Consider the following 12,355-nt stretch of genomic DNA (forward strand, 5'->3'; position numbering starts at 1 on the left):
TTAAAGTTATAGCTGGAAAGTGGATTTGGGGAAGAATGCTTTTCCATGCTCCTCCTCTGGACATAACAAAGGCCACTTGGATTCTGAATGGAGGGCTCCCCCTGGAAGAGGAAGGCCCTGATATGGCCAGTGGGTCTTTGCTCCCTCAGCCCTAGAAAATGCCATTTCTGTCCAGCTTACCAGGAATGTCACTTGGGTAGTGGTTCTTCTTAAGACCTCACTGTCATCTTGGTTATGGGCAAAACATGACCAATAATGCAGCGTTTAGCAAAAGTGTTGGGGGGCCTACAACCTCCACATTATCTTCCTAAATGGCCCTGAACTGGAATATCGGCAAGTCCCGGGGTAGGAAGACACATGGATGTTGGTGTCATCTTTTGAGATACTCTCATCCCTTTGCTCATCAGGTGGCTTCCTTACCTTCACAGCTTACAGGTACATTCACAATGAGGACACTTCCTTCAGATAAATATTTGGCATAAATAAGTCATCATCACAAGCTTAGGATAGGGAAAAAAAGACCATGATTAATGAGGTGACATTGTTATAAACAGACTTAGGGACTAAAAGAGGTCACTACTGAAATGCATTCCTTGCCATCACTTGGGGGAAGAGTGAGGTGTACCCTGAGGCTCATTGGTGGAGAGATCGGGCAATGCAGGAACTGTAGGAACCCTCCGATGTCTTCTAGAACGCAAGTGAGTTAGGGTGCTAACCATGCGTGCTCCTTGTGTCTCCAGCTTGCCTTATGAGTGATGGAGTCCACCCTCTGGGCCAGTAGGACTGGGGGAAACCTCCATGGAGACACTGGGCCTCTTTCTCTTCCTCCAGAGGAACTGTTCACCTCAAGCCACGTCAAGTAGGGTGGGAGTTGGGGGTGGGATTCTTATAAGGGTTGAGGAGCTGGAAAATTAATCAAGGGTGTACAATCAAGTAATCTGGTCCCTGATTTCCAAAAAGCAGGGCCTTGCAAAGAGTCTGCACCATAATTTTATATTTCAGAGGAAAGGAACTGCACATTGGGCATCAGACACTAAACATCGACCTTCTGTATCATGAGAGTTTGTTACATGTTGGAACCTGCTTTGGCAAGAAAAAGAGATACTCATTGATTTTTCCCCCCTCAAATATGGTCTACAAAGGGGGAGCCAAGGTAAAGGTGACTATTCAGTACCAAGAAATGAAAAGAACAAAATTGGTCATGCCAATGGCAAGCAAGCAAACATAGGCGTGTCTTGAGTAATGACTTCTGAAATAGTCCCACACCGGGTGAGTTTTCTTAAAATGAAAATAGACTATATATGGCAGAAGGGGGACTTTGCTCATGAGACATGGTTTCAGAGGAGGAATCTCTGGGGCTGGTCCTCACATGTGGGTAGTTGACCCATCTTCTATCCTTGAAAATTCCACATCTCTTTCCCCAATGTTTTTGGCTAAGAACCAGTGAAGGGATTCAGAATCAGAGGTTGAGAGGAGGATGCTTCAACCTTTTGACCATGAAGCAACTGAAGGACTGTAGGGAGGTTGCCTGTTAAGTGGGAAGAAAGGAAATACTGCTTGGAGAGATCCTAAACTTAAGGGCTCGTGGAAACATCTCCCGGCCTACCCTCTTCCTGCCAGCCAAATTGGCAAGTGCTCTTGTCCAAAGCATGGGTGGCTGGTGGCAGAAAGTGTCATTGGCCTGAAGAACTCGAGGATCTGGACAGTGCTCTGTGATAACACCTCTCCTTCCAAACTTGTCTCTGCCCGGGTCTGGCCTCTTAAGCACTGGACCTGTGGGCTCATATTAATTTGCAAGGCTGTTCTGGAACTGTCGAGAAGGACCCAAAGATGGACGGTTTTGAAACAGGGGAGCAGGTAGTGTCACACACAGATCAGGGAGGGACATAATACTGCATGGAATGGGATTGGCACTTAATTTCAGAAACAACGGTAATCAACAGCTTTTTAGCTCAGCTGACTGCAGACAAACACAACACTCACTGGACTACAACATTTGTTCACTGGGGCACAGGAGAGCTTTCTCAGCCAGCTCCTCTTCCTCCAAACCACCCTGCATGTCCTCCTGCCGAGGTCCTGGGTTACTGGATGAAGGGCATCCTTTCCTTGTTCTCGCTGTCACCCTCATGGTCCTCCTCCTCTTCTCCGGCCTCGCTGGTCTCCGTGCTGTCATTGGCCATCTGTAATTCAACAGAGGATGCTTGAGAGGGCTCTGCAGTCTGTCTCCTACCTTCTTCAAGCATCTGATGAAGCCCTTTGGGTAGGACTTCTCTGAGGACTAAGCCTAGGGTCGCCTGCTTCCCCAGGAAGGCAGTGTGGTACTAGCTGACTTATGTTGCGCACCCCCAGAAGCAAACTCTGAGATAGCATTTGAGTGCAAGTATTTAGAATTAGGGAGATGATTCCAGGACTTGGGAGATGACCCCAGGGAGCACTGGTCAGGAGTAAGGAAAGGAGACAGAAACGGCAAGGAAGCCAGTACAGGATGTGTTAATACATAGCTCCTGCCACAGGCAACTGGGCTCAGTCCTCCGGGGGACCACTAGGGGGCAGTGAGGGACATGCCTCTCGGTTGCCCCACATGAGCCAGGAAGGAGCCAGGGAGGGCTGAAGGTGGATTATCTCCCTGGCATTCTGGCCAGTTCTGTGCATAACCCAAGCATCTCCTGTGGCCAGAGGAGGCTCTCAGGCAGAGAGGGCCAGGGGCCAGGAGTAGCATACCGCCAGTGTGCAGGGGAATTGTGAGTGCTGAGGGGCATGGGGGGTACTGACAGCATCCACTGAACAGACCGTCCAGGGTTTAAATCATGATACTGTCACTTGCTACAATCCGGAAGAGCAATAGAACAATGTTAATAAATGTGTATCTCCTTTGCTGTCTATATTTCCCCACTGGTACATCCTTTCTGTGAAATTGTGGGACTCTTTCTGGTCCTGTCTATCTATCTATTCATCCATCCGTCCATCCATCCAACTATCCATCCATCTACCTACCTACCTGTCCTCACCAGTACCTGGCACAGCTCCATTTCCTCCACTGTTACAATGGGGATAAACCCACCTTGTAAAGTTGTCTTGAGAACCAAGTGAAACAGGTAAATGATGTATCTGAAGCATCTGACAGATGCTTGAAACATCCTGGTCCTAACCATTTACAGCCCCCTCTATGAACGGTGCCTCAGATTTCTTTTCTGTTCCTGGGTCCTGATCTAGGTAATTTACCTTGACCCCCAGACCTCCCAAACCTGGGTCCCTTCCTGCTCTCACAACTTATTCTTACCAACAGGAATCAGCCCCTGAACCTTAGTCCCACCTCCCATCCTCCCCACCCACCCACCCACCACCAACCACGTGTCTGACCTGGAGCTGGACCTCCCCTCTTGGCCACTGCACACACTGTGCCTTCTTCCTTAGGCACCATCTCTTTATCTTCCTGCCTACTGAATGCCTGCTTGTCCTTTAGCACTCAGCCCACTTCCTCGGGGAAGCCCTCCCAGACTTCCCTAGTGGGAACAATCCCCTACTGTGAGCCCTTCTTTGTGGCACGAATCCATAGCTGCAGTGCCCCATTTATCTGTCTGGTTTGATGACTGATGTCCACCTGCCCCCCTGTGGGAATGGTACCCCATGGGAGATGACCTGGTCTCCTGTTTTCCTCCAGTTTTAACCCTGCAACTAGCACAGTGCCTGACCACAGTAAGTATGCAATGCATACTTTTAGAATCATGAATACATAGTCATAAGAGCTCTCCCTTATTAGCATGTATTCCACATTCACCAATGTGCAGGGTGGGTCACGCCCATCCCTCCTTGTTCTCAACACTTAGGACATAGTAGCAACAGTAACCACTACTGCTGTTTGTTCTATTTCACAGCAGTGCAGAGGGAGACTCAGGTGCTGTAACCGAAGAAGCTGTGGGGCAGCAGAGGTCAGCAGCCTGCGGAGAAGGTCACCATCGTTCTCCCAGGCACTGGTCAGATGGCCGGGACCGGGGCAGGGCTGCCCTCTGATACAGTGGGGTTGAGAGGAAGCAGCCTCTTCTCGGCTCTGACTCCATGCATGTTATAAGAAGAGCCCAGCTCTGCTCTGGCCCAGCCTCATCCAGAGAAAGCCCCAGGCTGAAGAGATGCTCGGGTGCCTCCTGGCAAATCCACTTCCAGAGCCGTCAGCAGCAATTACCTTCCCCTTCCCCTTATGCTGCCCCCACGCCTCACAGCCCAGAGAGTTTCTAGAGGCGGGTGTGTGCCCTGCGGCATGTTCAGTTTTGCAGGTTCAGGGCCCTTGACTCAGCCTGAGCTCTGAAAGTGGTCATTCCAATGGGAGAAAATGCCTCTGGGAGCCCCTCGCTGCCTCCTGTGCCCACATCTGCTCAGTGGGGAATGACATGTTCCTGCAGAGCCTTGACCTTGTGCCTTGACCCTTGCCCATTTGCTGCTCACCCTAGAAATGATCTGACTACCTGCTCCCTCTCCTTTGAGCCTAGTCTTCCAACCAGATGGGATAGGGTCCCTACCACCAAGAAATGCTCCAAATATCACAGATCTGATTTGGGCCATTTTCCATCATCATTAAGTACCAGGGGTCAAAGCCTTCCTGAGATCCAGGAACAAGGAAAGTGACATATGCCAAGGCAGGGTCTAGACTCTCACCCTGAAAGGTGGGCTTTTCAGCTCCTGCTCTGTTGAGAATCCCTGTGTGGTCAAAAAGGACTTCCTACCAGCCCTCAGGTCAGCAGGACCTCATGTGTAGCGGACAAGCAGGAAGCCAGTACCAACTATTTTGTTTGGAAGCAATAAGCTGTACAAGATGGCTCAAGACCCTGTCTACTGATGGGGCTGAAAGAGACTTGGTCACAAGAACAGAATGCAGGTGCACAGAAGATCCAGGATCCCAGCCCCCTTCTCCTCCCTAACCTCGACCCCTCATCTGCCTTCACACATTTGCTGGCCCAGTCCTGGAGCCTAGCAGGCATTACAAAATGTATCCATATTGTTACCTTACTTACACTTTGTAAAACATCCTTTCATTAAATCGTCCTTCATTGCGTAACGTGGCCATAATACCCAAACCATATTCTGGTTACAAAAGCTAAGGGACACTTTTGAAAAATTACACACGTTGGCCTAAAACAGGCCAAGATTATAGTTCTTCCTTTTTTATCAACCACTGATTCAGCTCTAAGACTAAACTTGTGAGAAAACAAACCAAAAAACACTTCCTAGGTATTTTCTTGGTTAAATCTTTCCTAGAACTTAGTAAGTAGGAGACAATGTTTTGTGCATGTCATTCTAAGTGATTTATGAGAATGTATCCATCTCCAATTTATAGACAGGGGACTGAAGCCAGAGTGGCAAAGGAATTGCCCAGGTCACACACAAGGGCTCGGAGGTGGGCTCTGGACTCATGCAGTCTGTGTATTGACCGCCACACTGCAGAGCCCCCTCACGGGACCTTTGCAAGAGTGTCTGGGATATGAGTGCTACATTCCTCACTCCTGGTGTGGGTCCCTGCATGTAAGGCTGTTATCCTGGTAAGACAAAAGCAGGAGGCATCTCAGAGGCAGTTGGCATCATTCTGTTAGGTACCTAAATATGGATTTATTAAATTTCACCAGGAATCGCTCCCACTCGTGGCAGCCGAGAGAGCGTGTCTAATAGTCATTGTTTCTGTTCTCTCCCGACTGCCCCCGGATTGTTCTTGAAACCTTCTCACTGAAGCATTTTCCTTTCCTTCTTAGTGTTCATCCCCTTTGTGACTAACCCCTCGTTGCACAGTGGTTTGATTACCGCTGGTCTCCTCTAGCAGCCCTGGTCCAGCAGAGACATGCCTGTATTTCTCTCTGTGCCACCTGATGGACCCTCTGGTGTTGAAATGAACGGATCCCTCTGCTTTTCACTCACCAGTGGAGTCGGGGTCTTTTCCACGTCCAGAATTAACTTGCCGATGTTTCCTCGGTCGTGAATCCGCTGCATGGCCTCCTTCACCTGAGAGACAGGGAGAGAAAAACAGTAGCACCGGTTAGGGGAGATGTCGCCCAGGTGAAAATAGGGCCTGGAAAAGTCAAACCACCTGCTGCCCACCAGGGGGCGCTGCGGTTCAAGTTTAGCAACTAAGCTGGCGGTGCTTTCCAACAGCGGGTGCAAATAAATTCTGGTTGTCACTCACACTCTCTGATCTTATGCAAGCAACTTGGTTCCCTGGGTCTAAAAAATGAGAGTGACAGCTGCAGAAATAAAAGATGAACATTTCTTTTAAAAAAATATCTGGGAGAGGAGGGTCCTGCGGCGTTCCAGGAGTTACATGCTGCTGAGAGGCAGGACACATTAGCCAGCGTAAGTTTTGAACAATAAAATTATTTTTCGAGGGTCATTTGTCCTCAGCTTACCTAAATGTTATATAACTCTGATTCATGGTTTGGCTGAAATGACCCATTACCCCAGCTGAACTACATTCAGGAAAATTCCCGTGGTTCCTGGTTGTTGGGTGGAATTCTGTTTTTCCATCTAAGTAGAGATTTCCCCAGAAATAGCATTCTCCCCAGTGAAGAGGACCTTCCGCTTCCTTTTGAATGATGGGAGTCTGTCAGACCAGTACATAGACGCCTCCTGGGACTTTAAAATAAAAAAAAGCAAGTGTGTAATGTAATCTAATTTATGCTTTGAACATTTCATTCTGTTGCTGTGTGGAGAATGAACTGTAGGGGGTGCTATGAGGATTAAATGAGATAAGGAAAGGGCAGCAGAATGCCAGTGCTTGGCATGGGTAAGTCCTCCACATCTCTTCGTGAAATCTACCTGGAAATACAACATCCCTTGCTTAAAAAAAAAAGTAATAATAGATCTAGTAGAAATATTTTTCCCAAAGTCTCAGAGTTTTAAATATTTTTGTTTACGCATTCATTCAGTCCAAAAATATTCACTAAGTGTTGCTTATAGGCTAGATGCCATGGTTTAAATTTAAAAAAAAAATTTTTAAATAAGCTAAGGTGTGCATTGAGGAACTCAATCTGGGGCTGATGGATCAGTGTTTGCTTATATAAAAAACAAAGCCATCTTCTCATTTGAATAAAAACTTGACAGAGCCATTAAAATGTGCATACTCAAAGTGCTTTTCTGGGACTTTATCCTAAAGACATAATTCAAGTTATGGGGCAAAAAACTAATCTGACAAAAGATACTCAGTCGCAGCGTTGCTTTCAGTGACAAAACATTGATGCATCTTGTATGTCACTGAAGAAAGGAATGGTTAGGTAAACCACAGCTCTTACATTTATCTACTGAGTGGAAATGTTATGTAGTTGTTAAAGTGCTAATTATAAAGAATGTACAGCAGGATTAAATGCCTTTATTATATTGTTAAATGAGAAAATGGAGTTTCATATTCCTATTTACATCCTCATAAAAACATGGACATCCTAAAATAACTAGAAAAACATTGAGAGATGTGAAGAAACATTATGTAGGGGAAATGGATGCCTTTTCACTCTAAGGTCCAAACATTGTTATTTGGTAACATGTTATCAAACCAGTATTTGATATAAATTAAAAGTATCTTTAAACGCAGTCTTCAGACAATCTGGCACTGGTTAGAATGAACCTCCTTATAGAGTGATAGTGTCATATGATTGTTAAATTTCCTGACCCTGATGCATAATCCAGGAGATTTCTTCAGTTTCTGTGCTGAATGTCACTTTCCAAGTGCTTTTGTATTTGGTCATAACAATAGCTTCTATTGACTGAGAATCTTTAAATATCATGGCAGACAGCTTCTAAAACGGCTCCCAACTACCTCCTGATACTCACACCCACGTGTAGTCCCCTCCCCTTGAATGTGAGCTGAACACAGCGACCTGTTTCTAACCAACTGGATACAACCAAAGTGACGGGTTGTCACTGCCAGGATTAGATTATATAAAAGTGTGACTTCTATCTTGCAGTCTCGCTCTTGCTCTGACTCTTCTTACCTTCTTAATCTGATGACACAAGTTGCCATGTTATCAGCAGACCAAGGAGAGGACGCATGGCAAAGAATGGAGGGAGAACTCCAGCCAACAGCCAGTAGGGAACCAGCATCCTCAGTTCAAAAGCCCAAGAGGCACTGGATCCTGCCAACAGCCAACGAGAGCACTTGGAGGCAGGTTCTGCCCTAGTCCAGCCTTGAAATGAGACCACAGCATTGTATGACACCTTGACTGAAACTTTGGGAAAGACCCTGAGCCAAAACACCCAGCTAAGCCCTGCCCAGAAACTGAGATCATAAATGTTACTTCAAGCCAATAAGTTTTAGGGATAATTTGTTATGCAGCAATAGATAACTAATGTGTTCTTACCCTGAATATATTGTTCTTACCCTGCAAGATATATATTGTACCCATTTTACAGATAAGGACTTTGAGGCTCAAAGATATAAACAATTTGTCCAAAGCTTACATGGCTCTTGGCAACAGAATTGTAGTTCAAACTCAGGGTTGTCTTGAAAAACCGATGCTTTTTCCCAGTTCTGCCCAGACTGTGCTGCTTCCTTTGGTTCTCACATAACACTTTCTCAGAATTCAGTTGTTTATAACCCTGGCAAGTTATTAAGCACCTGGTAACTCCCTGGAGATTAGGAACAGTTTTTAAGCTGCTTCTCCAATAAGGTAGAGCCCAGGGTAACAGAAAAGCTGTTTTCTTACCAGTTAAAGCTTATTGTGATGCTGGAAAATAATCCCCTGCAGGGCTGGCTCTGATCTGCATATTTTTTAGACATTTCTTTCTGAAATGAGCTGACTCCTTGAAGTTCCTTACGTGAGGGGTGGAGAAAGGGTTAGGAGTCTGATCCCCAGTTATGCTGTTTGAGTTTATATCCTCTTGGGCTGCTCTTGGAGATGTGAGAGTCTTTTATGACAAGTCTTAGAAGGAAAGAGACTACCATATTGTGATCAATTCTTTATGAGGCACAGCATGAGGTGTTTTACATGTGTTGCTTCATTTTATCTGCACCTCAAACCTCTCAGGTGAGCATAGGCATCACAGTTTCAACAGATGAGAAATCCAAAGATGAAAAATCGAATGGGTCTGTCACAGGTTGCAGTCAGGACAGTGTGGGAACCCTGTGGGAATCACGAGAGCAGTTTGCCCCTTTCAGGACTCTGGAAAAACCCAGAATGGGGCTCTGCTGTCTGTACCCCCAAACTCCCCTCCGATAACATCATCAAAGGGTCCAGTCTGCAAAGAGAGATTTGCTCCCAAGTTACCAGTTTATAAACTCAGGTGCCTGGGTCGATGACAGCACCCAGCAGAAGGGGGGTGACAGCCTCCAGAAAACTAGTTGTCTCCCTTGTGGCTACCAGAGAGATTTTTCTAAGGCACTTTTCTGCTTGGAACTTTTTCCCATCGCATTCAAGAGAAAAGTCGGTATCGGCTGCACCAATTTTACATACCCACAACAGTATGGAAGTTCCTTAAGAAACTACAAATAGAATTACCATATGATCCAGCAATCCCACTCCTGGGCATATATCTGGAGAAAACTCTAATTCGAAAAGATACATGCACCCCAATGCTCATAGAAGCACTATTTACAATAGCCAAGACATGAAAGCAACCTAATGTCCATCAAGATGACAGGATAAAGAAGATGTGGTATATTTATACAATGGAATACTACTCAGTCCAAAAAAAGAATGAAATAATGCCATTTGCAGCAACATGGCTGGACCTAGAGATTATCATATGAAGTGAAGTAAATCAGACAGAGAAAGACAAATATTATATGATATCACTTGTATGAGGAATCTAAAAAAAAATACAAATGAACTTATTCACAAAACAGAAATAGACTCACAGACATAGAAAACAAGCTTATGGTTACCCAAGGGGAAAGAGGAGGGAGAGATAAATTAGGAGTTTGGGATTAATAGATGTGCAATAGTCTATATAAAATAGATAAACAACAAGGACCTACTGTATAGCACAGGGAACTACAGTTAATATCTTGTAATACTCTATAATGGAAAAGAGTTTGAAAAAGAATATATATATGTATATATCTGAATCACTTTGCTGTACACCTGAAACTAACATAATATTATAGATTAACTATACTTAAATTATAAAAAAAAAAGAGAGACAAGTCTAGCAGACCTAGCATTGCCTAATATAGTTGCCACCAGCTGCACGAGTTCACAGAGGAGCAGTAGTGGTGGTCATTCTTATTTTTCTTATTTTTGTCTGTAGTGGAACTCGGAGAGGTGGGTTTCTAGAAGACCAGGAAGACGATGGCGAGCCAACACCTATGAGATCCTCCCAGGTTTTCCAGGAGACTCAGACTTGAATCATCAAGGAATGACTCAAGTAAATGTAAGATTGCCGTTTGAGAATTCTAAGATGGTGTTGATGGTGTTATGAGGACATGAATAGGGGACTTGACCTGGCTGGGAAGATCCAGAAACACTTCTCTGAAGAAGTGATCACTGGGCTGGCATTTAAAGGATGAGTAGGATGTAGCTCAGACAAGAGGGGAGAGAGGACCATTCCAAGCAGAGGGAGCAGAATATGAAAGGGCATACTGCAAAAAGGCTAGTGGGCGTGAGGAAAATGAACGAAAGTGAATGTGGGGCAAGATGCTGGGAAGGTTGGTTGGAGCCATTGCTTCTACACTCCAAAGAGTTTGCAAGGATGCAGTTGCCGATAGCAGATCAGACAAATCTAGACTCTCCAGTCACCTTGTAACTGAGTGGTCAGTTACTTCACACTTGAGTAATGAGGGTTAACAGTGCTCAGCCTTTGTTTGGGGGGGTCTCATTTAACATTTCACCATACTCAATTTCCTTTTGAATGGTGTGAAAGGCACAAATTCATTAGGGTACAAATGCTACCACTTAATAACCAAAGCATTTGGCTTGTGCTCTGAATAGTAATAAGCCTAGCCACCTAGAATAGGAAAAAAAAAATAAAGACGAATTATTTCACGGATCACTGTACCTATTAGATGATAAATTAAAAGCTTTGAAAAAGAAGAAATGAGTAATACTCTAATAAAGAAGCTCCTCTACCCAAGTCGTCTCTGGAAGATGAATCATATTAACGATGTCCATCTTTGGGAGGGATTGATGATTGCTTAAAATCCAAGGTGAGTGTTGAAAAGTAACACACTCATTGCAGGTAGATGTGAAATCTGGAACTTCTGTGCACTAAGTAGCTGCAGGAGTCTAGAGTGAGAGAGCCCCGAGATTTTGATCTACGTGGAAGAATGATGGAAAAAGTAAAATGTCAGGGACCATGGATTGACCCACTGAGAAGGTAGACACAACTTCTTTTGAGATTAGTTGCCTATGGGTCTTTGCAATCCTGTACAGTGTGGACGAGAGTGGGGCATTTAAAGAGGCGATCAATCTCAGGGTCATTCCAGTGGTGGTTCAGCCCCTGAGAGTGAGCGTCTCCATAAATTTTGTACCCAAGTCACCTCTCTTGACCCATTCTAGTTCTGGCCCTGCATGGATAGCTGATACTTTTAAAGGAATGAAACAGTAAATTGCTATTTTAAGAGAAGTATCTGCGTGGCCACAGTACGGCCAATGGGGATTTTTTTAGGGGCAAGGGGTAGGAGCGCTGGCTTAGGAGAACAAAGAACAATCGGAGAGTGAGGAAGAGGGAAGGCAGAAAATCAAGGCAATAGAATCTGGATGAAGTAACTGGTCCTTTTCCTCTGGGTACTTGGATGACGCTGACTTTGTTGATTAAATATGTATCACGGTCATGATGAGTTCAAATGAACTAAGCACTGAACCAAAAGCCAGAATGTTCAGCAGAAATCTACAGTCCACATTTAAGCCAAACTATATATTCTTGTCCAATTGTATTTCGAACTGAAGCAAAAGATGAAAAAAAAAAATCTAGTGAATTGCCTCCAGTGTGTGTTTTACTTTATTTAACAATAGTCCCCAGTATTGAATTTGCATGATAGAGTAGAATTGAAGTGAACACTCTGTGGATGCTTATTCCAAAGTGTGAGTTCTGAGGGGGAGGATTAGAAAACGCGTGAGAGGGTGTCCGTTCCCTGCAGAAAAATGCATACGGTACAGTCTTTAAGAGAGATGTCTGAAGTGTGATGGACACAGAAAGAAGCAGCTGGGGTTGGGAGAAGGATGAAAACCAGGGAAAACTACCAGCAGGAAGTAACTTTGACATGGAGGCTTGAAGCTCTAGTAGAAGTTAGTCACTCAGCAGTAGAGAAGGACGTAGACATAATCTGAGGAAATATTGCTCTACTCAGAGAATGAGTCATCGATGCCACAAGAGCACAGAGAGTGATGATGGTCATTACGCTTTGAAAATCCTCTTGAATTGCTGAAGAGCCTCAGGTCCACTGGAG

The 12,355-nt window shown here is 45.0% G+C and overlaps 1 protein-coding gene across 1 annotated transcript in view; it reads right to left on the reverse strand.

The window, feature by feature from the left end:
• Positions 1-974: 974 nt before the first annotated feature.
• The window catches only part of VAT1L (vesicle amine transport 1 like), a 124,309-nt gene continuing 112,928 nt past the window's right edge, over positions 975-12,355 (reverse strand). The window contains exons 8-9 of the mRNA XM_010983371.3: positions 5,902-5,985; positions 975-2,180 (exon numbers count right to left, since the gene is read on the reverse strand). Coding sequence (XP_010981673.1) covers positions 2,082-2,180; positions 5,902-5,985 — 183 coding nt within the window. The 3' untranslated portion in view covers positions 975-2,081. The remainder of the gene's footprint in view (positions 2,181-5,901; positions 5,986-12,355) is intronic.

The sequence above is a fragment of the Camelus dromedarius genome, chromosome 9 (assembly GCF_036321535.1).
Source record: "Camelus dromedarius isolate mCamDro1 chromosome 9, mCamDro1.pat, whole genome shotgun sequence".
NCBI classification, from domain to species: Eukaryota; Metazoa; Chordata; class Mammalia; order Artiodactyla; family Camelidae; genus Camelus; species Camelus dromedarius.